This window comes from Apteryx mantelli, chromosome 3 (assembly GCF_036417845.1).
Source record: "Apteryx mantelli isolate bAptMan1 chromosome 3, bAptMan1.hap1, whole genome shotgun sequence".
Lineage (NCBI taxonomy): Eukaryota > Metazoa > Chordata > Aves > Apterygiformes > Apterygidae > Apteryx > Apteryx mantelli.
The window spans coordinates 119,566,622-119,593,778 of record NC_089980.1 but is presented as its reverse complement, the minus strand read 5'-3'; the positions used below and the strand labels follow the sequence as shown (position 1 = coordinate 119,593,778).

The following is a 27,157-nucleotide window of genomic DNA, read 5'->3' as shown; positions in this document are numbered from 1 at the left end:
GTTGATCGGTGCGTACCTATCCATTGTTTCAGTATACAAGTATAATATGTAAAACATACATATACTGTAGGAATGGAACAAATTCTGTCTCTGTATAAGAGAAGCTATAGGCTTAAGACTTTCATAACAATTGGCAATTTTTAGGCACCCTCGATTTTTTGCGTGTCCAGCTTGCAGCAGTTTTCAAACAATCTCATTTTTTGAGAACAACCATTTGGACCCTGTATAGTATCTCTAATGAGTTATTAGTTACTTAAAAATACAGGTGAAGGTGTTTACAGATGGTGAGAACAAATTGATTGGTGTGGTATAAATATGTAACCCAAAGAGGTGTTTACCATTACAGAACTGTCCCAAGGCTGTGATTTATGACAAGCTACTCCAATTGCTAAACTTTAATCTCAGAACGATCAGAAAAGGACAAATAGACATATACGTTATATTCACACACAATGATAGGGAATATCTGGATTGATTCTTTACAATACAGATGAAGGAAGAAATGGTAGTAGAGATGTGAAATATCCTGATACCACAGAAGTATTGTGATTCTAAAATTCTGTGGTTCCAAAGAATGCCAAAATCACAATATTCTGATACTGTTCTAGCAATGACAGTTGCCTTGTGCTCCGTGTCACCCCATTTGCTTTCACTGTGTGTGACCCAGCCCTTACACACCTCTACCTCAGTGTCTCCATCCTCTTCCCTGGGCAATACTCTATGCCTGGTGTCTTCACTTAGGTAGTGGGAAAAGAGGGGGCCTGGGCTGCAATGGATCGTGTTTCCTTTCTTCCTGCCTGGCAACGCTCCCTTCTCTAGAGAGCAACTGCCACAAGGGAGCAGCAACGTGTCTGCACCAACAGGAATCCACAGGCCCTGGGACAGGCATGAGGAAGATGGCTGTAGTATAGGAGGTAAAATATACATGTGCGTGTGTATGAAAGTGAGGGGGTTCCTAGCACAATCTGTGCTGCATCTGCCACCATAGTGGGAAATATATCTTGGCCTGGTGACATCAGACTGGCTAGAGAGCAGGAAAGAAGAAAAAAGTAATGAAGAAAGAAAGGATTAGTTCAGGAATAGAGAGAAATCCTCCATTCCTACCCTCAGCTTTTCAGAACCCAAATGCTTTAATCCCAAAGATTTAATGGTATCACAGTACCAAAAAAGTACTGGGATACCCTTTAGCGTCATTCAGATGATACAGTCCCTCACAGTATGGTGGCTATCTAGCAATTTCACTTGAGAGCAGAGGATGTTAAATACTAGATTAATTCTTGCCACTCTCTCCCTGTAATAGCTGAGTATACAAAGGTACTATACTTAATATTTTGATGAGGGTAAATGAGACAGACACAATAAAAGCAGCTGAAGATATGTGCATTCAGAACTTTATTTCTCTAATACACATACTGATAGCCTGTCAATGTCTTTTAGCTATCTGATGAAATTAGCTCATGTCTTTTACTCACAAATTACTGAAAGATTATAGCAATCATCAAGACAAAGCAGGTCAAACGCAGTTTTTCCTTTAAAAAGAATGAGAGTAATTGACTGTGTATACTGTAATGAGGCATAACCATAAAGAGTCATAGACCTGCAGGGATGAAGCTGGCTACAGGTCAGCACAAAATCTTCAACATGGTAGTCAGGGCTGCTAGAGACAACATAGCTTCTGTAGTAATGCCACCAAATATTCATAACTGAAGAGATTTTATTTCACATTTACACATTAGCAAGAGTATATACAATTTAAAAAATGAGCTTTGCTGGAAAAAAATAGTTGGAAATGATCTATCCTAACTTGAGACACTGAGTATTAAAGCTATCACCCTCTTTGAGAGCTACAGCCTCTAAAAGGGCCTGCTTCTTCTGCATGCTGCGAGATGACTCCAATTCATACATAGTTGTCAAGTTGAAAAGAACACTCTCATGTAGGTAGTGTTTAGGGTCCTGCTGAACCATTCCTTCCAACTGCCGGAGGGAATCCTTCAATTTTCCCAGATAAAGAAGACAAACAGCAGCATTGTTATTAGCCTAGAGAAAAATATATTGTAAATATATAACTATAACTATAACTATATATATTTATATATGTATTTAGAAGTGGTGAGAGAGGAAAAAAAAGAGAAGTATAGCATCTGGAGTAAAAGCAAATTTACTGTGTGCATAGAATTACTTTTTTTGTCTGTGCAAGTAACTAAAATATATTATCAATCTTATATTCCAGTCCTTTTCTTTTTGTTATTTTCAAGATGTGTCCTGTGCCAAAAGGACTTCTAACAGCTGAAATTCTAAAAGATAAAAGAATTTAAAACATAATATAAATAGTGCAGGACATTACTCAGTTAATTTTAAAAGTCAATTGAAAAAGATGGCACAAATTACATGAGCCTCTGAATGCTGTCATTTTCCTAGTTTTTTAAATGACTTCACTATATCTTCAAAAGTCTTTTTCTCTCTAGTTTATCTATATAAGATCCACGTAAACAACAGGCAGAAATTATCTTGCCATGAGGGCATCTGCAACTGTCTGCAAGTAAATTCAGCAGATAGGGCAGTCTAAATAAATGCTAAATGATCAAGTCCCGTTAAATTTCCTCACCACACAACGGGTTTTATGAGTTACCAGAAGATTTCAACAGTACAAAGCCATATAACATGTTTAGCAGTAGCAACTTTCACACTTTCTGAAAGCTGTAGACAAAGGAAGAATACAGCCCTTTTTTTCTCCCCGTCTCTTCAGGAAACCTTACCAGATCTCCCACAATTTACAACACATGCTATTCTACAGCCTGCAAGATGATGCGAGCCATGTACTTGCTAAACTCAGTCCCCACAGGCCCCTTGACCCAGGCTGCTGGGGGTAAGCTGTGTCAGTTCTTAGGAACACTCTTGTATGACTATGCACTGAAAGCTGCCAAATGTACAAATAACAAAAGTAAAAGAAGCAAACAGTTCTTCTTTGATCTCCTCTTGTGATGGGAATCCAAGGTTCTGATGTTAAAACAACATGTTAAAAATGTTGACAGTATCCCTTCAATGCTATATGAATTCTAGTTAATCCTATATACATTAGCAGCTGCCATTTCCTTTTCTGACACGTATGTCTACACTAAAAACAGTGAATGCACAAAAAAGTGCTTTTGCAAAGATTCCATAAAATCATAATGCATTGGACTATCTACATGCATATCTAAGTATTCATTCCCTTCATATAAACTGGTTCTTCATTTCCCATCTTTGTATCTTATCTTTATGTATACTAAAAACTCTCTGGCACATAGACATCATCTAATTTTTCCAAAAAGCTCTGAGCACACTCTGGTTACTAATTAAATCCATGAATGAGGCATTACAAGAATAATTTAGGTGTTCATTATAAATGTAGCAATTTGGAGATTTACCACAGCATTTGATGAGTCAATCCTTAAAATTTCTGTGAAGAATCGATGAGCTTCCGCAAAATTATTCTGACCAAGGTGGAGAAATGCTCTAGAAAGTAAGTGACATACAAATGAATTACCCTGAAAAACCCAAGGTGATAATATATTTAAAAAAGAATGGACACCATTTTTTATTTTTCCTATTATAGATGTGCAAGTTTCTGACATTTGCTCTTCACGGTGTAATCTTTAGCCAGCAAGGAGACACTGATTTACAGACAAATGGAGTGACACCTTGCATCATTTGGCTATTATATATTCTGCCTACCAAAGCAATAGTCTCCATTGTGTTTTTATTAATTAAAATGCAGTTACTCTCTTTCTGGACTTATTTCTCTTTATGAAATTAGCCATGCTATATCATTTTCAGAGTACTTTGGAATAGTATTTTCTAAATATATTAAGCCAATGTGCTAAACATTACAAACTGAGCTGCCCGTCATGCAGCTCAATTTACTACCATATATGCTAGCATTCTTTGAAACTAACAGGCAGCAGCTTTACTAGCAGATCTGGTTGTAGGATAAGGGCCCAAAATAGCTTCTCCTCTCCTAAGAGTTATTTATGCAAATGTGTATTGAAAAAGCAGAGTGAAGATATGCAATGCCTGGAAGAATGAGAAAAAGCTTTGTAAAATCAACTGAAGGATCACAATTTCAATCCAGGATAATGTGATTGTATCAAGTAATACAGATCTCCTGGGTCTACATGCCATTCAGTCTCACTTATGATAGATGTAGTTACACAAAAGAGAGAAAAGAGAACAGAATTGTCTCAAGGGTAGTTTAATGCTCACAACACATACTTTGCAAAACTATAATTTAAAGTTTCATTTAGCTATTAAATTATCTACCTGTTCATTAAAACCATAATTTGGCTCTGCAGTCCATCCAATTTGTGAGTCACTTTCTCAACATCTTGAAAATATTTTTCTGCAGTTTTTATGTCTCCGATCTAAACAGTAAAATCATAAAGTTACCACAATAAGAACAAAAGAGATGCATCCTGATTAAAGCTTTTACAAAGGATAAGAACATGAAAACATATCCAAGTGTCATTATCTGGTACAAATGTTACTGGGTAACGTCTGTTATCAAGCAAGATACTTGAAAAGCCGTATTAAGATCATGAAAAAGAACACCAAAAGCAGGTACAGTTTTATCTAAGGCAGTGTTTCTCAGCTGTAGTGTGTGGAGCATTTATGCACCGTATAGCAGTAGTGTCCCACCTCCTCATTTCTGTCTGCTGACCAGGGTCTTTTGTTGCAACTATCTCCAGAGTTTGCAAAACTAGCTGAAAATGAGCAGAGAGGGCAGAACTACTTCCAGTAAGACTGGGTGTTACTATACAGCAAGTGAAGACAGACACTCGCTGCTCACCAGCAGAAGCTGTCAGTAGGCAGGAAAACTGGAATCCAATAGCCTGGCAGCTAGTATAGGCCAAATCCTCAGCCAAACAAACAGCCCATTAGTCAAAGCCAGAGACCACAGGGTGACTTCAGTGTCATCACTGCTTTGGAGAGAAACATGTCAGAAAACAGCCCCATGCAGTGGGTCAGTGAGGGTATCGGGCAGAGTCCATTTGCAGACTGAAAAATGCTGGCTAGGGGATCATGTAGGCTGAAGGAATAAGGGATTTGAAAGCTTGCAGAAAGAGGAATGGATTTTATGGAGGTCAAGGCAGGGAATGGGAAGGAAAGGACATTCCTGGAAGGGAAGGAATATTTCAACTAAGCGTATGTCACATACATTGCTATCTGATACAAAAAAGACATTTTCTTTGAAGAAGTCCCCTTTGGTAAATAAGTTAGCAATATATGTTTCAAAGGAGGATGCACTTATTTTTTGGTAAGGTTTCACAGTGGTGTCTGATTTTAGGCTGGAGAGATGGAAGCAGAAGAAAATTTACTACTGGGAAAAATAAATCTATCAGAAGGAGAGAAATTAAACTAATTTAGGGGCATAAAACATGGAAACCAGGCAATTCTCAGCTTGGGGAGCCTCAGGAGACCCTCAGGAGATTACCTTTTTGTTCAAAACAGGACCAACATTACCAAAACTGTTTGTGACAAATGTGTTGAACTCTCCTTAAATCCCTCACATGGTGACTATTATACAACCTCTCTAGGAAACTTATTCCAGAATTCAGAAATCTTAAAGACCATTAGCATTAGAAAATTTATTTGAAGTCTACCCTGCTGCAGTATTTACCCCAGCATTTTGTCCTATCCATAGTGGACAGGGAAAATAGCACGATTTCTCTTTTTTAACAGTCTTTTACATACTTCAAGATTCTTATTGTACTTTCTTTTCTATCTTGCCTTTTGGAGAAGGAAAAACAAATTGTAAGCAAATTAATTGTCACTCTTTTCTCATAGGTAATGCTTTCTAGCCCCTCTGGTCATTCTTGCTGTTCTTCTCTGTTCTTCACATCTTCCCTGAGTGCCCAGAAGTGGTCACAATACTCCAGCTGAGCTCTCACCAGCAGTGAGGAGAGTAGCATTACTTTATATTTTACATCTAAATATGAAGTTTGCTTTTATGCCACAGTATTTTAAGAAAGTCTGGTTTGTTTACCAATATGTAGTTTGCTTACCCTTACGCTAATCCTTTTCTGCAGAATGCTGCCTAGTCAGTTGTTTCTCATTTTGTATTTGTGTATTATTACTAACCTTTAGTAGTATTTTGCCTTTGTTCTTTGAATCGCAGCCAATTTACCATTTCAGTTTCCCAACTTTTCAAGATTGTTTTACATTCTAGTCTTGCCCTTCATAGCATCTGTGCTTCTAACCATGAGAATAATCAGTTTCTAAAGCAAACTCCCAGTTTGCTCCACTGGGAGCTTGGAGAATCCAGATTTAATAGGTTTTAAGACTAACAAACCATATTTGGGATCATGAAGAGTTCTCATTTCTTAGTAGCATCCTGTACCTTCTAAACAAACATGCCAGACTATAGTGATAGCCATTTTTCCCACTAAACAGAGGAGAAACTGTTAATACTTTTATACTCTTTATACTTTTATTTTATCCACAGAATATTTAAAAGACTGAGTTGGCTTAAATTAGTTATTAGATTAGTTATTAAATATTAAAAAATTGAAGTGGTCTTTGCCACTTAATTTTATTTAACTTAGTTCAGAAAAGGTGAATAGCACATCAAATTAATAATGAAAATTCCTCTCTTACCCTCAAATAATATCCTCTATTAATAAGCCTCCAATATACTCTGCACTTAAATTAAGTTAGTTGTTAGTCTGGAATCTAAGATTATTTTTCTGAAGTACTCCTAGGATTTATTTATTGTTTTTAACTCTGTTTTCCTGCAACCTATTTCAGAGAGTAAGGTCAGATACCTTTTCACTTTTTAAGTTCTTTAATGTAGTTATTTAAATAGCAATTTTGGAGAGGTCAGTTGGTGAGCAGAGTCTATTAGCAACATGCCATAAAATACTAGAGACTAAAATGTCTTCACTGTTTCCGTTTCATGTGAATTTCTATTTTGTTACTCAGGTAGTTGCTGACAGAATTATAGTGCTTCTCAAAATATCACTGTGATAGGCTCTGTTTTTTATGCATTCTTCATTTCTCTCATCCCCAATTCCCATTTGTATTAAGACAACAGCTAAAGGCCTTACATCAGATCTTTATGCTACACCACACGTGAAGATAAAGAAGACATGGTCCCCCAAACTGGTAAGTTCAATTAAATAGAAAAAAAATCACATACAAACTAAGGATTTATATGTTGAAGAAAGTTATCTTTATTTTCCACCTAGCTCCTCAGCTTACACTTGATTCTTCACATTGCTTTGTTTCGTATGTGTGAGGCCATTTTTCAGACAGTATCTGTGACTGATAAATAGATAAAACCTGGCTCACTTGTGCATCTACTGGGTGATGTTCAAAGTTAACAGAACAGTCTGAGGTTATTTGGGAATCACTGCCTGTTTCTGAGAAGCTGTGATATTTTGAGTACCAGAAAATTGTGTTCACATTTTACCTGCAAGAGGTTCGTTTTTTTCACACAGAGTTCGCCTGGTCAGTGGTGCAGATGCTACACAGTGATCTAAACAAAATGATGATGCCCAGGCCTGCAACCCATTTCCGTTCCTTTGATTTCAAGTTTAAAAGTCCCTCTTAGCTTTGTTTACCTGCACACTGATCATCTCTCTTCAACATATCAAAATCTTGCATCTGTTGGCACCAGTATCTTCCAGGCAGAACTGCAGATTTTGTGACCAAAAAGACATCCTGCCAAACAATATTTTTCCCTAAATGGGCTAGGCTAAATGACAACATTTTGGATTTAGAAGCGATGCTTTTTATTAACTACTATCTAGAATCACATAATAATGCCAGTGGCTCTCATACTCCCTTCTGCTATGTCCAGGTTTCACAGTTAAACCACTACAGACTTGAGAGTGTGACACGGGAGGGCACTCTTGAGTAAGGCAGTACCAAGTAACACACCTAGTCTCTCTTCCCATTAAGACCAGAACTATTAATAACTTGTATTTCAAACAGTATTACACATATTTACAGTGCCATTATTTAATATGGATAATTACAAGCTGCCTATTTAGGTAATAACTAATGTACATGACACTTCTCAATATTAAAAAATTTCTCTATAACGATGGAGATCCACTTTAAATCAGAGACTTTTAAACACAAACACATTTCTATCAAATGGTGAAAACATATTCCTGCTAAGAACTGAAAATCCAGAACTGAATTTGAATGACACATTCTATGATTGTAAGCAAACAATATTATTCATGATTTAATTATGTATCAAGAGTAAATTATTCCATTTCAATGCAATTTTATAACCTTAATGCCACAAACTAGATTGTTTGTAAATACTATTGACAATTCAAAATTAAATTTATGATAGATAAAAAATTAAAAGTTTGAAACATTAGTATTAGAAAATATGAAAGAGCTGCTAAGAACTTGAGATACTCAAAATTAAAACCATCAGATATCAATTGTTTAGACACACCATTTTCTGATAAACAAAAAAGTCTTACTGCACTTATCTCTTATTATACTTAGTATGATAAGTAAATAGCTACATGCAAAGTTATTATACACATGCAGTGCTGCTGTCTTCTTTTAATGTGCTCTCTTTGGTGATATAACTAGGATAAAAGAAGGAAACTCTCAGATTGTTTTATATTCATTTGGCAGTGATAGAGTATGGCCAAGAGCTGCAGTCTGAAGCAGTGGGAAATGCAATTTTCAGTGAAATTCTGGCTCACTGAAGTCAATGGGAGTTTTACCATTAATTTTAAGGAGAGCAGAATTTTGCCTTTTGATTCAGCTATTAGCATAATTTTCTACAGCATTTTCTTCGTTCACTAATGTAAATGCATGCAATTTTAATACTATAAAAGTTTGTATTTCCTAGCATAATCTGATAATCTCATAGTGAAAGTTTTTTCTTTTTTACCACTGCCTCTATAATTTGATACATGCCTTATAAAAATAACTATACTTTTAGATGCAACAATTACTCACCACATAGTTGTCAGCAGCAATATTACCTAGCAGATTTAGAATAAAATACATACCTGCAGGAAAATCCTTCCAATTCCACTCAACAGCTGAGGTTCTTGCTGTGGATAATATTTGATGACGGTGTGATAAGCATCTACAGCAAGTACATAGTCCTAAGGGGTGAAAAGCATGTGACCAGATATTTAAGCTCAGCATTCTTTATCCTTTATGTATGTGTGTGTATCTATCTATCTATCTATCTATATATGTGTGTGTGTGTCTTTCTCTCTCTCTCTCTATAATTTTGAGACATATTCAAACAGAATTAAAATAATTGCAACTTATCAATGGGATAGAATTTCCACCTATTGCTGTAGGCACTAGTTGCAGACCATTCTGGCCCTTTTTCAGTTATACTGGAACTGTACAGCACAGCTCTTCCTTTAAGTTCCTTTTTTTGCAGTTGGATCATATTCTGTTTGTAGCTAAATGCCAAGAGAAAGAATCTGAACATATTCTCTTCAGCTTGGATTATGATTTAGGGTGAGAGCCAAAAGCCCTCTGTGTAACTCAGGTGCACATACTTGAGAAGTGCTGTATGGTTCAAATACGTCAATAACTTCCGCAGTTTAACAAATTACTATGTCAAAGTAACTATGAGACTGTTTGTGCACATGGTCTTAACTTGTGAAAAAGACAAGGTAATGTGACAGAAGCTACGATTTTATGCATGTTTTAAGGTGACATAAACTAGCACAACGGACAAAGGAAACAAGTCCTGTTCCATCCCTCCACCCAAATCCTTGCTCCCTTCTCCAATCTCATGCAAAAGCAAAATGTGCAGTTAATCTGCCTGGAAAATTGATCTGGGCTAAAAATAACTGAAGATTGGGCTGTTTTTTAACTCCAGGAAGCTCTGCAAGTGGCCACTCATTCACCTGCACAAAGAACATGGCAGCGTGCTGGCCAGTGGAGCAGTGGCAGCTCAGACGCAGATCTGCTTAAGATCCAGTGCAAATGCACCTGCCACATGATGACCAGTGAAAGAGGATTAAACTAACATGTATTCACATCTACCACAGGACATAAGTGCACATGTGACAAGGTACTGCAGGCCAGCTGATTCACAGTAACTCATTAAACTGCAGTAATTTAATTATGTAGCTGTGCAGTAACTAACTTTCAGAGCATGTTCACATGGGCTTTTGCAGGCATACATGAGAAAGCCTGCATATGCTCTGAGCTGACTGGAAGACATGTAGTAGCTACAATCACATGGCAAAGGGTTGCACTAGCCACAGCTATAGCTTCTTTGATCAGTTCAGAGCACAGGCAGAGAAAGTCTGCATCTGCTTATAAAAAAGCAGACATATGCAAAGACAAAAGACTTCTGTGCTGTAGTAATTTGGTGCTTCCTGATAATTCTGTCCTTCAACTTAATAAAAGAATTTGTGGTGGGTATTCAGATGCAAAAGATATCAAAGACTAATCTTTCAAAACTGTGCCTGGACACCTTGGGACACTCTCTACCCTACCATTTTTTTGGTAAAATTATAGCACTCATTAAATTTGTCTCTAATGTGACCACAACTACTGCAAAAGGCACTTTTCCTCATCTCCTCCTTAGCCTAGGGAGGCAATCTGCCCCAGGTCTAATAGTGTTTTTTCCTGAGTCTGTGCTTAAAATGACTGAGCCCCACTTGACCCCTGAACCAGGTCACCACTTGGAACATATTAATTTTGTCACATACACATAAAAATCAAGAGATTTCTTTGGAGTCTGATCTGTATATGAGAGAAATTACATGGCCTATGATGGAAGGGACTGGATTAAACAACCTAGGAGGTCCCTTACAGCTCCATATTATTTTGCAAACAACTTGCATATTGTGTATATAATGATTAATTTCTAACAGTTAATAATTAACATTTGGAGCTTATTCCAATTATTGTGTGCCATACTATGCCCATACTTCTTATTATGAGTGCCAAGGGTTCAGAAACAACAACTCACATACACAAAAACATGTTTCTGTTTAAATTCTGATTCATTTAGAATTCAGAAATCAAAGGTGATGAAACTTATCATACTACGAAAATTTCTCATAAATTTATGACTTAGGGTGATTTTAAGGCCACTGAAATAGCTCTCACTACAGGACTTTATTGATTATGGAGACCCACTGTGCTAGGTACTATATAAAAAAAAAAAAAGCACACAAAAAGAGACAGTAACAAAGTATCATGGTGACGACTGTGGAATTAGAATAGGGACCCTGTGAATTGGTTCCTTACAGGGACCACCAAGCTTGTATTAACCACCAATCCCTGCAAGAGAAAGTGTTATTTAAAAAGACTTAGGGATTTTCTATGACTGTGAATTTTATCCCTTTAAGAATAAGATGTGCTTATTGGTGAAACAGTTTTATGATGTTAATTTCTAGCTTTTGTGCTCAGTGTCTTACATTCTCTGGTCTAAAGCAGTCCCTTACCCAATGCTCAGTCTCAATACACTCTAGGGCTTGGTCTACACAACGAAGATGTGTAGCATAACTATGATGGTTAGGGGTGCTAAGGTCACATCCCCCAAACTGCCATAGAAACAATTCCCCAGAGACCATGCAGTTATGCTAGCAGAGAGGTACTTTTGTCAGCTTACTTTATATTGCTTGAACATGAATTGACTGAAGAAATGTCTTGGCCAGAACAGGCTGCATGAGGGGGCACTGTTTGCACAATTATAACAGCACAGGCTCCGCAGTGTAGGTAAGAGCCAACCTGGGTAGGCATAAGCAGTCCAAATAATGTCTTGGGAGCGCAGGCTGCAGGGGCTTCATGGACTTGGCCTAGTCAGGCAAACAAGCCCTTCTCCCCTCTTGCATTCCCTACCAAGTTACCATACATCACCATATATATATTAAAACTAGGAGTAGGCAAAGATTCACACCTCCTAACATGCAAGAGCAGAGGTGAAGCATTAAGAGTCTGTGCACTGTATTTGTGGATCGGGAAACATGTAGCACCCTGTTTCTGTGCAATGACACAGCACACAGCATCTGTGCTTACTCTACATCATGCCCTGCAGTACCTATCACAGGACTGGAACCCGTTTCTTCCAGGAGATGACAAGAGACTAAGTTGTATAAATCTAAAGCCACCCCTGAGCTTAGGCAAGGCTGGCCCAATGCTGCTATATACCGGTCTAGGAAGGAGTGCTCCATTAAACTAACACAGATAAGTATGAAATGGTAAAACATTAACACAATAATCCAGACTCACTTCTAAATACAATCTCATTTTGTAGTCACTCCAGGATCCTATACTGAGTTTTGTATGCCTATACTCTTCCCTCCAACAGATTTTAAGCTGGCAACTTTCACACTCCCCAGCATGTGTATCTTCCAAAGCAGCTGCAGGAACAAGGCTGGATAAGGGGCAAGGAAGTGTGGTGTTAGCCTTTTGTGCTCCACATAAAATACAACACACATTGCCAATAGACTATGTAAAGTATTATGACAACACCAAGAATGCTGGAAATTTACAGTCTTGGTTTCAGTTACTGATTTTGAAGCTCGACTGTATTCTAATGGTTCAGAAACAACACCTAAATTAAACCCTTTTTCACTTTAGTCTGTCCAAGGGAACTGAAGTTGGGACATGATGCATAAAATCAAAGATAATAATAAAAATTTAACAAATTAACAGAACCATCTCTCCTATCATGGAAGCAGATTTCTAAAGTATCCTACATACTGCTAGGTGACACAGAACTACACTATCCTATAGCGTGTTATAAAAGCACAATCTGACGATTCCTTCTGAAGCAACATATTGTAAAGTAGATGCCACTTGGTCTTATTTACTAAAGACTTGGGTTTCATTCCCAGCTTTGCTAATGTGACATGATATAAGCATAACTGTCTATGACAAAGATAAAGGAGATACCTCCCAGAGGAATGAAGTCTCACGGGTTGTGAGGAGTATAGAAATATTAGGTACTGCCAGGAAAAGAACAGTGACTACAACTTGTGATCTTAAGGCTTAAAGGTGGCATTGATGTATTGTCATAGTCTTTACTTTCTAAAAAATGTGAGTCTTCAGATTTTCACACCTTCATGAGAAATCCCAAAAGAAGGGATAAGATTACACATTCAGGATATAAATGAGAGTTTGCTTATTGTTTTATAATTAAATACTGCTTTATTCGCTTATTGTTTTATAATTAAATACTGCTTTAATTCTGAGAAATTAGGAACTAACATTAAATAGTCACATCCAAAACAGTTCTAGTAAGCAAATGGATCTACTAGCGCAAGAAGGGCAAGCAGGATTTGCTTTTCTTTGATGCACTGTAGTGTGACTGTATTTCCCATAATGGTCCCTGCATTACACGTTTTTGTGGGTTTATTTTCTCCTCACCTTAAATAATTAAAATATGACTTATGACACAGTTAGAAATAAGCATAAATGATTGTAACGAGTGGAATGCTGAGAGGAGGTTTTCAAAACAGACTAAAAATCAGCTTTGGTTAAACAAACTGTATTGTTCATAAAGATTATATTTTGGGAAGGGAGTACAGGTATAACTTAGTCTTCCTCACTATTTAGCACACTTGTGGAAGGGTTACAAAAGCAGAGATTCACAGCATTATGAACTCAGAGGACAGTACTGCAGCATAATTAGGCAAAAGACATCATGATTCTTTCAGTCTTTCTCCTTTAAATTGGAGAGAAGCTATAATCCTTAGGTATCACTCCCTTGCATCACTAATACCAGATGCTGCCCCCTTCTTTGTAATGTTTTAATAGCATTAGACCCAAATTAAAAACAATTCTAATGTTTTTGTTTTTACTAAATAAAAGTTCTACAAAAGCAAAGACAACTCTGAAAAAACATCTAAAAATGCAAAATGTGCCTTTCATTAGAGTGCATTTATAATATATATGTAAAGTACTTAGGTATTTATTCTTCAGAGAAGTAGAAGCCTGGAAAGATAATATCAAAAGTGATTTTAGCTCAGATGACAAGAACTTTAAGAAGTTTTTAAGACACTTACATGGTGATGACACTTTTTGCAATTAGATTGTTGAAATGAAGCAATCCATATCATTAGTTGCATTTTAAATGAATATTCCCTCATGTTGCCACACTGAGGGTACAGTTTCATAGCTACTTAATTCCTGTAAGTGAAAGTCTACAATGATATATATATGAAATGGTCCCATCTTCCTTTCCGACCGTATTCTCACCTCCTCCCCTATGTTGTCACTCATTCACATGAAACTGGAAAAGCTGACTCAGTTGGTATGTCTTCATATCAACATTCACCACTTTTCTTGTTTTTGTTGTATCAGGTTCCTTACCTGACTTATCACTCGGTTAAGTCCAATAGTGGTGCTCAGAGGGAGCTGGAATACATTTTTAAGAAAGGTTGTACAAAGAAAAGGGGATGAAGAGCAAAAGACCATAGAGTAAGACTGCCTTAAAATGCTACAGAACTGTATCATCAGACACCTATATAAAGGGATACAGCAGGCAGAATTCTGTACCTAGGAAATAGAGTACCAGCGTAAAGGAAAACTGTGATAAATTCCCTATTCCACTAGTGGTTTCCTGCACGAGTCTGGGTAAATCACTTCTTTGCACCCTAGTTCGCTAACTCTAAAACAATATACTCCTCCATCTCTATAAATTAATGTGAGATTCAGCTATAAAACTAATGAGGCTATATAGCATATTTAAAAAGACAAATATCACTGTGCTATATAAGCTTGGGTCAGATAAGCAATGCAGAAAAGAAACAACATTAAATAAACCTCATTAGATTTGAGGATAGCTGAAGTAGATTAAAATAGTTATAGGCCCAGCATCTGTTCAAAGTCTTTTTTATTTTGAAGAGTCAATCCTGAAAAGACTATTTCCTATTAAATATTACTGAGGTGTTTTGGCTGAAGGAAAAGGTTAATAAAAATATGATAATTAGTTTTTATTTTTTTATACCAATGTTACAGAGAACATTCTTTTACTTCCGTAAATTATTATTATTAATTTACTAAGAGCACAAGTTATTCCATTAGGTTAATAGTACTTCGGAATCAAATAGGACCATATTGCAATATTGTAAATATTCACTAGATGGCAATAGATGGCACTGACTCAGAGAGTGAGAACAGAATTTCTTAATTTTTTTACATGACATACCTGAAATGAATAAAGTGTGGAATTTTTAAAGTGTATTACACAACAGCAAAAACAACTGTAAAGGTGTGGAACTTTGTGCAATTAATATAATTATTCAGGGGAAAATTTACCAGTGCGTTAAAAATTATTATTTGAATAGATAGTTTCATATGGAATACTGCAGAGAAGGCAGAGAAGACAATCATAGCATTGCTGGATGTTAAAATGGTCTTAAAAATTATTAAATTTATAAGTAGTCAATATAATTCTCTCACAAAATATTTGTCATATAAGCAGTATAAATTAATTTCACATAGCACTCTGATTTTAATCATAACATGCCTATGTTTGAAAATCTATCTTAAAAGACTCTCTGCTACTCCCTACAGGGATATTGCTGAAAACTGTGAGACTCACGACTACTCCACAACCAACATACTGAAATGCAAATTTCAGATGGGAGCAGTTATGTATTAACATGCAGTTGAGGGAAATCTGGAAGTTATTGTGGAACTCTGATTTCTAAACTGACAGCAGTGAGATAGACCCTAAATACAATTGGTCCTAAGAAGCATCCTGAGTTGCAGTATTTTTGAAGTACCATTTTGAAAGAGGTGATGAACTATATTCACAAATAAATGTATATTACTAGTAGAAAATAGCACTAAAAGGACCAAACCAGAAGAAAAAAACCCACTTACTGAAAGTGCTAAAGAGAATTCACAATCAGAAGTTAAGCAAGCTTCTTGAAACAATGTGTTGCCACTGTTTGGGACAGCAACTCAGTGCTTTTTTCCATCTACTTTTTTAAAAAAAAGTTCCCTAAAAACTGAACTTGTTTCAGGAACCTAGTTAAAACAAACGTTTATTAATTCTCAAAAATACATCATGGTTTAATGTACTACTCCTAAACATGAAAGAATTGTCTGATCTCAATCTAATCATGAATACAAATTTCTGTTTTCCCTAATTCTCATAAAAAAGGCTGTTCCATTTCATGTAAAGAAGTATTTGGATAATGGACCTTATCTGAAAATGTGTGGTTTTTGAGATATTGTAATTCTAAGAATGGAGCATCAAGGAAGCCTAGTCTGGAAAGTGGCATAGTAAACATTATAGAGAGGTAGGTTTGGCTTGACCTTGGGCAGCCAAAGAGTGGGAAGCAAGGAGTGCAAATCTTGGCCTACTGCTCTGAGGCTCTTGCTGCTAATTGATTCATGAAGTAGCTTTAAGCTTAAAGTAATAGCAGTCTTACAAGCCCAAAATGGGTATATCCCTATTTTCCTGATCATGAGGTGAACTGTGGAAGACTTATTTCTACTTCCTGAACAGAGGAAGAAGCTAAGAGTGTTGCACAAAATGGAGTAGGATTGCTTAAAAGAGTAAGGGAAAGCGTAGCTCCTTTTGCTTTTATTTCCCCCCTGCTCCCTGTACTAGTGGTGAGGATTTAAGCTTGAAGGAAGAGATCTTGCAATCTAGATAAGCTGACAAGAGAGGATGTATTTAGATGTTCTGGATCTATATCACATACAAAGCCTATGGTATTATTAATGTGCACAAACAGAGCACCATTCCTATTGCATTGTTTGAAGAAGACAGAGCACATAATTGCTTTTAATTACAGCATTTAGTTAAGTGTTTGAAAATTTCAATTTAAAAATGCAAATTCTGTGTTGTTATTGCATGTTCTCCAAGACAATTTGGGGAGAAATAAGTACAGATATGTTCCCAAAGAACATTACTGCAAATGGTTATCTATTAAAGAAGTCATTATTAAGTCTAATTAATTCTTCGCTAAGCAAAACCTTCATGTACAGTCAGGTAGGCTTCCCTTATCTATGCAGCAGTAATTCTCTGGTGCTGCGGCTGACACTCTATTCTGGAATATACGGTACCTCTGCAGTTGCTGCCACCCACGTACCTTCATCATTAGCAGACAGTTTGCCATGGAGTACATCACCCGGCCCAGACGTGACCTCCACAGCTGAACAGAGGCTGCAAAATAAGAGCAGCTTGTGAATTTGCACAAATAAATTAGAGGTTCTTTCTTGCCATCAATTATTGGCCCTATGAATTATGATTTTGAAAGATCCCCCTTGTTAACATCACTGTGTTTTAGCCTAGAATTTTTCATTCTCAGCCACGCTGCACCATCAGGCAGAAAATTCGGCATCTCTCCCAGGGCCGCTGCTGGGGGACCGTACATGACGCGATAACGCAAAGCAACAGAGAGCCACTTGGCTTTGAGCTCAGGCCAAATCTTAAATGCTAAATGAAGCCACACATTTTCCAGTACCAGAACAAAAGGTGCACTGAAAGATTCAAGTGATAATGAGCATCAGTTTAAAAACATGTAATCTATGGGATTAAATGTGATGAGCTCAAAAATCAAACACAGCTAAAATGTCATCTCAGAGCCAAAACATGCAGTGTGAGAGCTGCCTGAATCTGGGACTATTTGTGCTTGCCTCTGGCTTAGAGATATGTTGGAAAAATCTGCCAAGACTGTCTGCTTTCCCCATGCTCCTGGAGCTTGCAGGCACTAAAAGCTGCAGCAGCAGATTTTGCACTCTCTTGGTTTGCAGACAGACTCCTGATGTTGTAAGAGAACAGTTCATAGAGATCCTTATTTCCTCTTGTGTTACAGTACCCTATATTAATGCTGAAGAGATTCCTCTAATCCTCAAAAATCAACATGAAGAATATTAATTTAGTACATTTGGAAAACAAATGTCTCTCATCTCAGTCAATCAACTGTCAAGGTCATTGTAATGATTCGAGAACGTGGGGAGGGGAGAAGGGGAGATTTCAGTGAGATTGTGATAACTGAGACCACTCATTTGTATCAATAATGCAGTCTATGATGAAAAGCATGGCAGGTCACACGGATAATTTTTCAACACAGATAAATGCCACTACAAATAAGAAGAAAGCCTGGTGAAATGTATACTCCCCTTCCTAAAAAGAACAATTCTTTCAAAAAAATCCCCCCAAAACAAAAGCTGTAAACATTCTCAACTTAACCTCGTCAAAAGAGGAGGCATATCTTTGCGCCCAAGACTGAACCCAGTACCTTAAATCATTCACTAATCCTAGCTTCTGTTTTAGAAATTCGCCCTCAACTACCACATTCCTGCTGCTCTTAATGGAGAGGATGCTGCAAACACAAGCATACGTTGTGGTCTGCCTGGCCATTTTTCTTTCTTTCTGCATGCCTGTAAAACCTGGACCTAAATAAATAACTCTCCTTTATTATCTCACTTATGTTAATCTCCCCTGTTTGAATGTGCTGATATTTTGGTAACTATGTTCAATGTTTAAAGGTCTTATCAAGGATTCAGGTGACAGCAAATAAGCCACTGACTCCTGCAGGGGAACTTAGAACTGACTGAGACGTCTGGGCTTCCTGCAACCATTACCAGCACCAGCTACGCTTCTCAAAAAGGAATGCAAAAGGGCCAGAGCAGGTTTCTCTGGTCTGTGCTATAAACTGACTACACAGGAACCAGCTCTGATCTGGAAATTGTGCAGCCCTGTGAAGGAGGCTCCTTGATACGGGCAGAAGGGGGTTAAAGAAAACCTGCAAAAGCAGTAAAACAAAACTGAAAACCCAAATTGAATCATTGTATGTTACTGAAATGCCTTAAGCCCACTCTGCAGGTCCTAGCAGCCATGCTTCTACCTCTAAACACTCCTTTTTCTTTGCTATTCATCAAGGGTTTTGTGCTTCAAACTGCCATTCATTTCAATAGTTCTGTGCATTAAGAAGCTGCAAACCTGGCATCTTACAGAAAACGTTACCGGGCAAGTGGTGCAATGCTAAATCTCTCCTCCTGTTGAAAAACTGGCAAATGAGGTGCTCTGTTCCAGACTAGAGGAGATGTATATGATGAGTTGGTTGGTGTGGCACCTACTTACACCAGCAATAAGGAAATTACATATTAAGCATAATCCCCATAATGAATTAAGGCTGTCTTCAGACACAGTTAATAAGGTTTGCTGCAGCTAGATTTCCCATGAAAAAAATACATTATCAGCCTCCTGTAGCTCCAAATGCAGCACAGAAGCAGACAGGGAGCAGACCCAGCTGACCTCCACAGACAGCAGCAGTCAGCAGTCCCTGCAAAGGTCCCAAGGGCTTTTTGGCAGTCTTAAACCTACAGGCAGCTGCACGGTAAATATACAAAGATCTCTCCCAAATTTGCAGCAGCCTCATCCCCTGGTAACTACTAGCTGCTGCTTTTCTAACTATACCTCTTTCCAAGCTCATCTCAGCTCTGAGGCAGCAGCCGTGAGGAAAAGCAAGGAGCCAGAAACTCACAGGAGTGAGGCAGACTGTAGGGCAGAAGATTATGACACTGCTAGGAAAAAAAAAAATCCTTGTAGTCTAAAAGGTGATCAGACTCTTGGTTTTAAAGAAGGGGAAAAAAGGGAAAAAAGTGGGATAATAAGGACAAAAATGAAGGTCGAAAGGGGAAAGCAAGCGATAACAAGACAAAGGAGGCAAGGGACGAGGCAAGAGGAATAGCAGATAAAAGGAGAGAAGAACAGAAGCTTCTGGAGTGCTGTGCATAAATCTTGAATATCCAATTATTTCTCTGCCTTTTTTCTATCCCTTCTGAGAAGAACAGTAAACATACTCATTTGAATATACTTGCAAATACCTTTATGATATATGCAGCTCACACAGGCACTCACTTTTTTAGGACATATCTAGATGGTGTATTAGTTCAAGTACAATGACACATTAAAGCTGCTTTACATCTGGTCCATTTGAAGAACAGGCAGAAGAGTTCAGATAGGTCTGCACCATTCCATGTAGACATGCCTTTAGGGAATTGTTTAGAGTAAACTTTTACTCTGCTGGCAACTATGCCCAGCCTCTTCCCATTTCAGAGGCAGATTTTGACTTCCCACATCCTCTAGGTGAATGCTATCCTAGAAGGAAGTTGATAAAATTTCCATATTTTGTTAGCTGAAACTGAAAGGTTTTTGTTTTCTTGGTATAAAATTTTTAAATTCTAGATTACTAGGCACCCTGAGTGGATCTAATCTGTCATCTCATGTTCAAATTTTAAGCACACTCAAATGACCTCATTAACATAAATTCCATTAAAAAAAAGATGCTCAGACAACTAATTTGTCCAGATGACCTATATGCAGTAATGTACCCTATACTATTGAAGTTAAACAACTCAGATAACAGCAACAGGAAAAAAACTACAGGCGCAAACAAGGTGATGAAAATGATATTTTAGATGAATACTATCTAAACCTCATTTTTAAAAGTGACTTAGGTATTTCAAGAGTCTAAGTATCATTCACCTTCAGTGAGATTTAGACAGTTATGCACCAACATCCTAGGCCAGTGTGGCCCTTGCATGATGGCAATTCGATCCAAAGAAATTTAGTGAGTTTCAGAGATGGGCACTGAGAGGAGGCAATGAGTCAAGGCTTAAGATGAAACATCCATATAGTTGTCACAGCAATATGCTGATTTACTTATACTATACTCATCTCTAAAGGATGGCAGCCATATTCTTTGTTTCTTCTAACTAGGAAAGAATTTTGATTTAGTACACCAATTTGATCAAAATAAAAGGCAAAACTGTGAAATTAATTCCAGCAAATAAACGTACAAGGTGTATCACTTCAGAGGCTGAGCAGGCTAAGAGATGGCATAAATGCTGTTTTAACAACTTTGGGGCAGTCTTGTGAAAACTTCTGCTATGCTTGGGCAAGCAATAAAAATACACTGTCTGTGAAGAAAAGATTTAAAGAATACCTACCTTGTCTGTTCTCCTGTGCAATGTTAGTCATACTTCCATCTTCAGATAAGCCTTGTTCCAAATTTTCTAATATCTGTAGTAATGTTTTTAAAGTAACTAACATGAGTTTAAACAGCATTTATCAACAACTGACAGTCAATATGAAAAACAATTCAGGCAGGAATGTTTCACACCGATACATTTCAAAATCACTGATTATTACCACAGCTAGATCATTTGCATAAAGTAAGAAAGCCTTTGTATGGTAGAAGGATATTAGAGTTTAGGTTTATGATACTTACAGAACATTAAATGTCAGCACACTCTAGGGACATACACATTTTGTTAAGCAAAACATGAAATATGTTTCACCAGAGAATGAATGTTAACAACAACACAGAACATCAAATGTTTTTTTCAGAGAGAGCCATTCTCTCCTGACTCCCCCCACCCTAACCTGGGCTCTGGTTTCAAAGGCAGCTTGCTCTTTATGTCCTTAATGAAGCACTCCTTTTAGGTCTTTTAGTTTGCTTCTCAAAGTTTGGGGTTTATTGCTGTCTTTTTATTTATTATAGATTTTAAATAATGTAAATTATTGAGTGAATGAAGCATCTGTTGTATTATTAGAAGAATGAAAATCTATATTTACTTAAGCTTGTATCTTAAGCACTTTTAAAATATGTAGGCAAGGTTCCATTTAAAATGCAAGTCAACTTTCCTTTTTCTCCTCCCATTAGTTTCTTCCAATTTATTCTCTGATTCCTACAGATCTCCCCATTTTTCCTGTTACAGATTTATAACTTTGGTCACAGACCACTGCTAGAAATTCCTTTCAAATTCCATTAAAGCTGCTTGCTCTTTAATCAGCTGCTATGGTTAGCCAATTAGCAAAATATAAGGCACCTCCTCTTCTGGGGACTCAGTGCACTTGCCAACAGAGCTGTTAGCTTCTGTCAGTTTAAGTTTAAGAGGAGATTTTTTTTCTACACCAGGAAAGCATTCAAATTGTGCTCAGTGCTTTCTAAGCAGACCCTTAAAAGCACAGGAAAACCTCAAAAGCAAGGAAAATTAATCTGACCTCAAATAGCTTTTTGGTGCCTTCTACAGTCAATGAGGACCAATCCGTACCTCCAGAAAGTGAATTCATGCTACCTATTTTAGACATCTCCAGATGGAAGGAATTGCCCAAAGAGAAACCAATCTCTTTTCATAGACTACAGTGAAAGCCTAAAGTTAGGTGCAAAAAATTTAACTACAAGTAACTTAAGAGCTAGGAGAGGCATATGATGAAATGACTGCAGTTACCACATGCCAGCTGAGCCAGGGTAATTTTCCCTGTAAGAATTGTTAGCCCATGACAATACAAGGTAAAATGATTTAGTGTAAACCTTGTTCATAGAGAGCTAAGCTAAGTTGCCTTATCTCAAATTTTGAGAGGTTAAGAGCATACACTTGTACAAATACTGTGGCTTAGTTGATAGGTGGCAATTTAGGACATCCTAGTGGTGTGCTTGTGAGACTGAATCTTAGTCACATTTTCAAAAGCAGTGCAGCTACTTAGAGATCACTTAGAAATCAAAGCACCAGATTTTTAAAAGTGTTAAAATGTCAACTGTATAACTAGGCATCTCATCAGACTGAGAAACAAACACCTTCCTTTCCCCAAGTCAAAAAACTTAGTGTCTATTCTCTGACCAGTCTAAAAAAGTCACCTTTCTCTTTCCCTGGGAAACATGTAGTGATCACTTTTCAGTCTCAGAAGTTCTTAGTCTTGAAATGGTCTAAACATAAAAATTGCCTTCATCAATGAGATGTGCTATCCTGCTGAAAAAGACAATAGATTTGTTTGAGAAAGCCCTTCTGTAAAAACATGCTGACTAACATAATCAGAAAAGAAAGAATTAGATATGAAAATACAATTAGAGTATTATATTAACCATTCTGTGACATCTACTTGGGAATATCTAGCCGTCACCTCAAACTCAAAGTAATTAAAACAGAACTCGGGGCTGATTTGAGGCTAATTGGTTTATTCCCTAGGTTTATCTCCTTTTGCCCTTCTTAAACATAGGAACAACATCAGCAGTCTTTCAATACTTGAGAATTTCCCCAGTTTTCCAAGAATTGTTTAATATTAACATTAATGATTCAAGTAATTCCTCAGTGCAAGTTATGTGGGTTAGCTGATATGAAATGTTTAATTTTAGCAGATCCTCTCATCTTTCTTTTCCACAGATGGTAAGCTGTCTATTCTAGCAATATCATATGGGATAGCTCTAAACATCCTTGTTTTAAATATAAAGAGAAATAAGCACTGAACACTTCCGCCATCTACTTTAAATGACATTTGTATATATGACCTATGCTTTTTCTTGTTTTGAATACACACACGTTATAAACACACATTAATTACACTGGCTAATATTATTTCATTGAGTCTTGTTTCACTCTCAATTGTCTGTATGCTTTAATTACTAACCTATGCACATCACCATTTGCATTTTTAGTTTCTCATCCTTAAATATCTCTGTCTTCTTTCACAACTTTTAATCAGCATTAGCTTCTTACTCAAAATAACCTTTTTTGGTGTTTGTGGAATTGTGGCTTTTTGGGTATTCAGACTGGTGCATTATTATTTCTAAAAACTCATCAAACAAGGTGTCAGGAGAAATACCCCTTACACTGAAGTCACATATGAGAAACAGAATAGTTGCATATTCTTAGTAACTGAACCAAGACCGGAGGTTGAGTGAAAATGAGAAAGCAAAAGAAGTCTGTAGCTAAGAGACTGAAAAGTTCATCAGTTTGGAAGTAAAACAAAGGACTGGGAGATATGAATTGTATGCAGGGGATGGTCAGGTAGGAAGACAATATGAAGGAGCGATGGAATTACGGAGGGGGTGGTGGATGGGCAAATGGCACAAGATATTTTTTAAAAACTTTGCAAGGATAACATTTGTAGAGCCTTTTTTTAGGCAGGCAGATCTTACCTGCTAGTGCTCCACTCACCTGGTGGAAGATGACAGTACAGCTCTGTCACTTGAAGAATCAGGGTTAAAAAGCAAAACAGGTTACACTACGGGAGGTAATTTCCAAGAGGTCTCCCTCATTCAGCTAGGAAGCTTGGTCACAAACATGGGATGAGTTTAATCCAAGCCGGATGGTTTGTTCTTTTGGCATGTCCTTAGCAGCATTAGCACTGAAGTGATCATGGCTATGTTTTTGTATGAGTATTTGAATAGAATAAACCCTTTTATGACTTAAATTACTGCTCTTATTGCTTGGGTGTTTGGAGACCATTTACTTTAATGCAGACTTATGATTCAACAACTCACTGAAGCAACTCATATTGGGAGGACCAGTGACAACACAGAGACAATAATAATTTCACCACATTCCCCCACAAAACTATAAGACCTTTGGCTTTACAGATTATTTTATTCCCAAATGTTGCACCTATAAACAAGAGATGTAAAATATCAGATCAGATCTTGATTACAAATTTGCAGGAATACTAGAAAAAGGAAAAAGGAAAAAAAAATTCCTATACAGGGAAAAACAATGTTATGATTTTTCACTCAACCTTCAATCCTAGTTCAGTTACCAGAAATATGTAAGTACAGACAAGCTGAAGAGACTGAGTTACCAGAACGCTGACAAAGTGACTGTGGCTAGATCTTCGAGTCTAATCTCTAAGCATGTGGAGGACAAGAAGGTGATTAGGAGTAGTCAGCATAGATTCACCAACAGGAAATCATGCCTAACCAATCTGACAGCCTTCTATGATGGAATGACTGGCTGGGCAGATGAGGGGAGAGCAGTGGATGTTGTCTACTTTGACTTCAGCAAGGTTTTCAACACTGCTTCCCATAACATCCTCATAGACAAGCTCAGGAAGTGTGGGCTAGATGAGTGGACAGTGAGGTGGATTAGAGAACTGGCTGAATGGCAGAGCTCAGAGGGTTGTGATCAGTGGCACAAAGTCTAGTTGGAGGCCTGTAGCTAGCGGTGTCCCCCAGGGGTCAGTACTGGGTCCAGTCTTGTTCAACTTCTTCATCAATGACCTGGATGAAGGGACAGAGTGCACCCTCAGCAAGTTTGCTGATGATACAAAACTGGGAGGAGTGGCTGATACGCCAGAGGGCTGTGCTGCCATTCAGAGAGACCTGGACAGGCTGGAGAGGTGGGCAGAGAGGAACCTCCTGAAGTTCAACAAAGGGAAGTGCAGGGTCCTGCACCTAGGGAGGAATAACCCCATGCACCAGGACAGGCTGGGGGCTGACCTACTGGAAAGCAGCTCTGCGGAGAAGGACCTGGGAGTGCTGGTGGACACCAAGTTAAGCATGAGGCAGCAATGTGCCCTTGTGGCCAAGAAGGCCAATGGTCTCCTGGGGTGCATCAGGAAGAGTGTTGCCAGCAGGTCGAGGGAGGTGATTCTCCCCCTCTACTCAGCCCTGGGGAGGCCACATCTGGAGTACTGCGTCCAGTTCTGGGCTCCCCAGTACAAGAGGGATGTGGCACTACTGGAGCAAGTCCAGTGAAGGGCCACAAAGATGATTAGGGGACTGGAGCATCTCTCTTATGAGGAAAGGCTGAGAGAGCTGGGCCTGTTTAGCCTGGAGAAGAGAAGGCTGAGAGGAGATCTTATCAACATGTACAAGTATCTGAAGGGAGGGTGTCGAGAGGATGGGACCAGACTCTTTTCAGCGGTGCCGAGCGACATGACAAAAGGCAATGGGCACAAACTGAAACACAGGCAGTTCCATCCGAATATGAGGAAAAATTTCTTCACTGTGAGGGTGACAGAACACTGGAACAGGTTGCCCAGAGAGGTTGTGGAGTCTCCTTCTCTGGAGATATTTAAAACCTGCCTGGACGCGATCCTGTGCAATGTGCTCTAGGTGACCCTGCTTGAGCAGGGGGGTTGGACTTAGATGATCTCCAGAGATCCCTTCCAACCTCAACCATTCTGTGATTCTGTATTGGCTAATCTGAAGTTGACAAGTATATCTAGAGTGCATAGAAGAAAAAGCAAGAGGGAATTTAGGAGGTTAAAAAGAGGTATCAGGAATAATGGAATTACATTAAGAAAGAGAAACAGAATAGGAAGACAAATTTTTGTATGATAAGAATACATCAGCATTAGCCTGGAATAGCCTCCCAGGGTAAGTGGTCTCGGCTCCATAGGCTGGCTCATTAAAAGCTAAAGAACAGCCTTGCATTGCAAAGAGACAGACTAGGTGAGCTAATAGGTCTTTTCTCTCTTCCAGCTTTTATGACTTCAAGATCATCTCATTTACATAATGACTTTTCATATGCCCTTCTGTAAATAAGGATGACCAAAGATTATTTTTCCACTTTTTAAAGTAGTAAAGTAAAACATGGGAGGCTTTTGCTTGAAAGCTCCCCAATTAATTCTGTTATAACCCAAATGGTTTCCAAGTGTCATATACAAATATGAATAATGAATACACATTCATTATGTTAGTTTCCTTGTTATGCCATGGTTTTCCTAAGCGTTATGTGCTCTATTCATGAACATTCCACATGTGATCCAGATTATTAGACTAACAGCATTCCACACAAAAATTAAAACAGGCATACAAACAACTGGTTTTCCAGACAATCCTGTGTGACTTCAAATGGTTAAATTATCAAGAACTTACAACTGCTTTTTAAAAATGTCTTTATCTTTACAAGCTCTCCTTTTTCACACTCTTGTTTCTACAGTTGTTTTTGAACTGCTCCAAAAGACAAGGTATTTAATTAAACGCAAACAACTGAAGTGATCTGCAATGAGGTGCTTAGAATAACTAATCAGAAATATCCCCTTGAGAAGGATGGTATGCTTTATTTGTTTGTTTGAAGTTTTCTGTGTACTGTACTTCAAAAAGGAGTGCCCATCAGCACAGCGAATGGCTTGTCTGGTCTTCTGAACCCTGGTCCTGGTGGAACGTGTCAGAAGGAAGGGGAGATTGCTCCCATCCTGACATCAGTTGAGCATATTCACCTGGGAGCAACTTCACAAATTCAGAATAAAGAGACAGCAATCAGGGAACTGACAGAAGTGCTGAGAATGGGGGATTCCTTGGAAAATATCCAGACTCAAAGAAACTTTTCCAAAGGGCACAATGGATCACACAGAGTTTGTAGTGACACAGGAAGCCACTAGAGGTAGATGCAGTGAGAAACTGCTTAAAAGGACCTGTTCTTCAAGAACTTAATAGGCAGGGAAAAGAGTATCTTTTATTTGCCGATC

At 37.9% G+C, this 27,157-nt stretch overlaps 1 protein-coding gene across 4 annotated transcripts in view; it reads right to left on the bottom strand.

Moving 5' to 3' along the window:
* Positions 1-1,369: 1,369 nt before the first annotated feature.
* TRAPPC12 (trafficking protein particle complex subunit 12) overlaps positions 1,370-27,157 on the bottom strand; it is a 64,583-nt gene continuing 38,795 nt past the window's right edge. The window contains exons 7-13 of one of the 4 annotated variants that reach the window (XM_067294257.1): positions 20,920-20,992; positions 17,026-17,125; positions 12,229-12,373; positions 9,024-9,122; positions 4,300-4,400; positions 3,408-3,495; positions 1,370-1,989 (exon numbers count right to left, since the gene is read on the bottom strand). In XM_067294257.1, the coding sequence (XP_067150358.1) occupies positions 1,795-1,989; positions 3,408-3,495; positions 4,300-4,400; positions 9,024-9,122; positions 12,229-12,373; positions 17,026-17,125; positions 20,920-20,992 (801 nt within the window). In that variant the 3' untranslated portion in view covers positions 1,370-1,794. Of the gene's footprint in view, positions 2,038-3,407; positions 3,496-4,299; positions 4,401-9,023; positions 9,123-12,228; positions 12,374-14,120; positions 14,359-17,025; positions 17,126-20,919; positions 20,993-27,157 lie in introns of those variants that run through there. The other 3 variants (XM_067294256.1, XM_067294258.1, XM_067294259.1) reach the window with 3 other exon arrangements.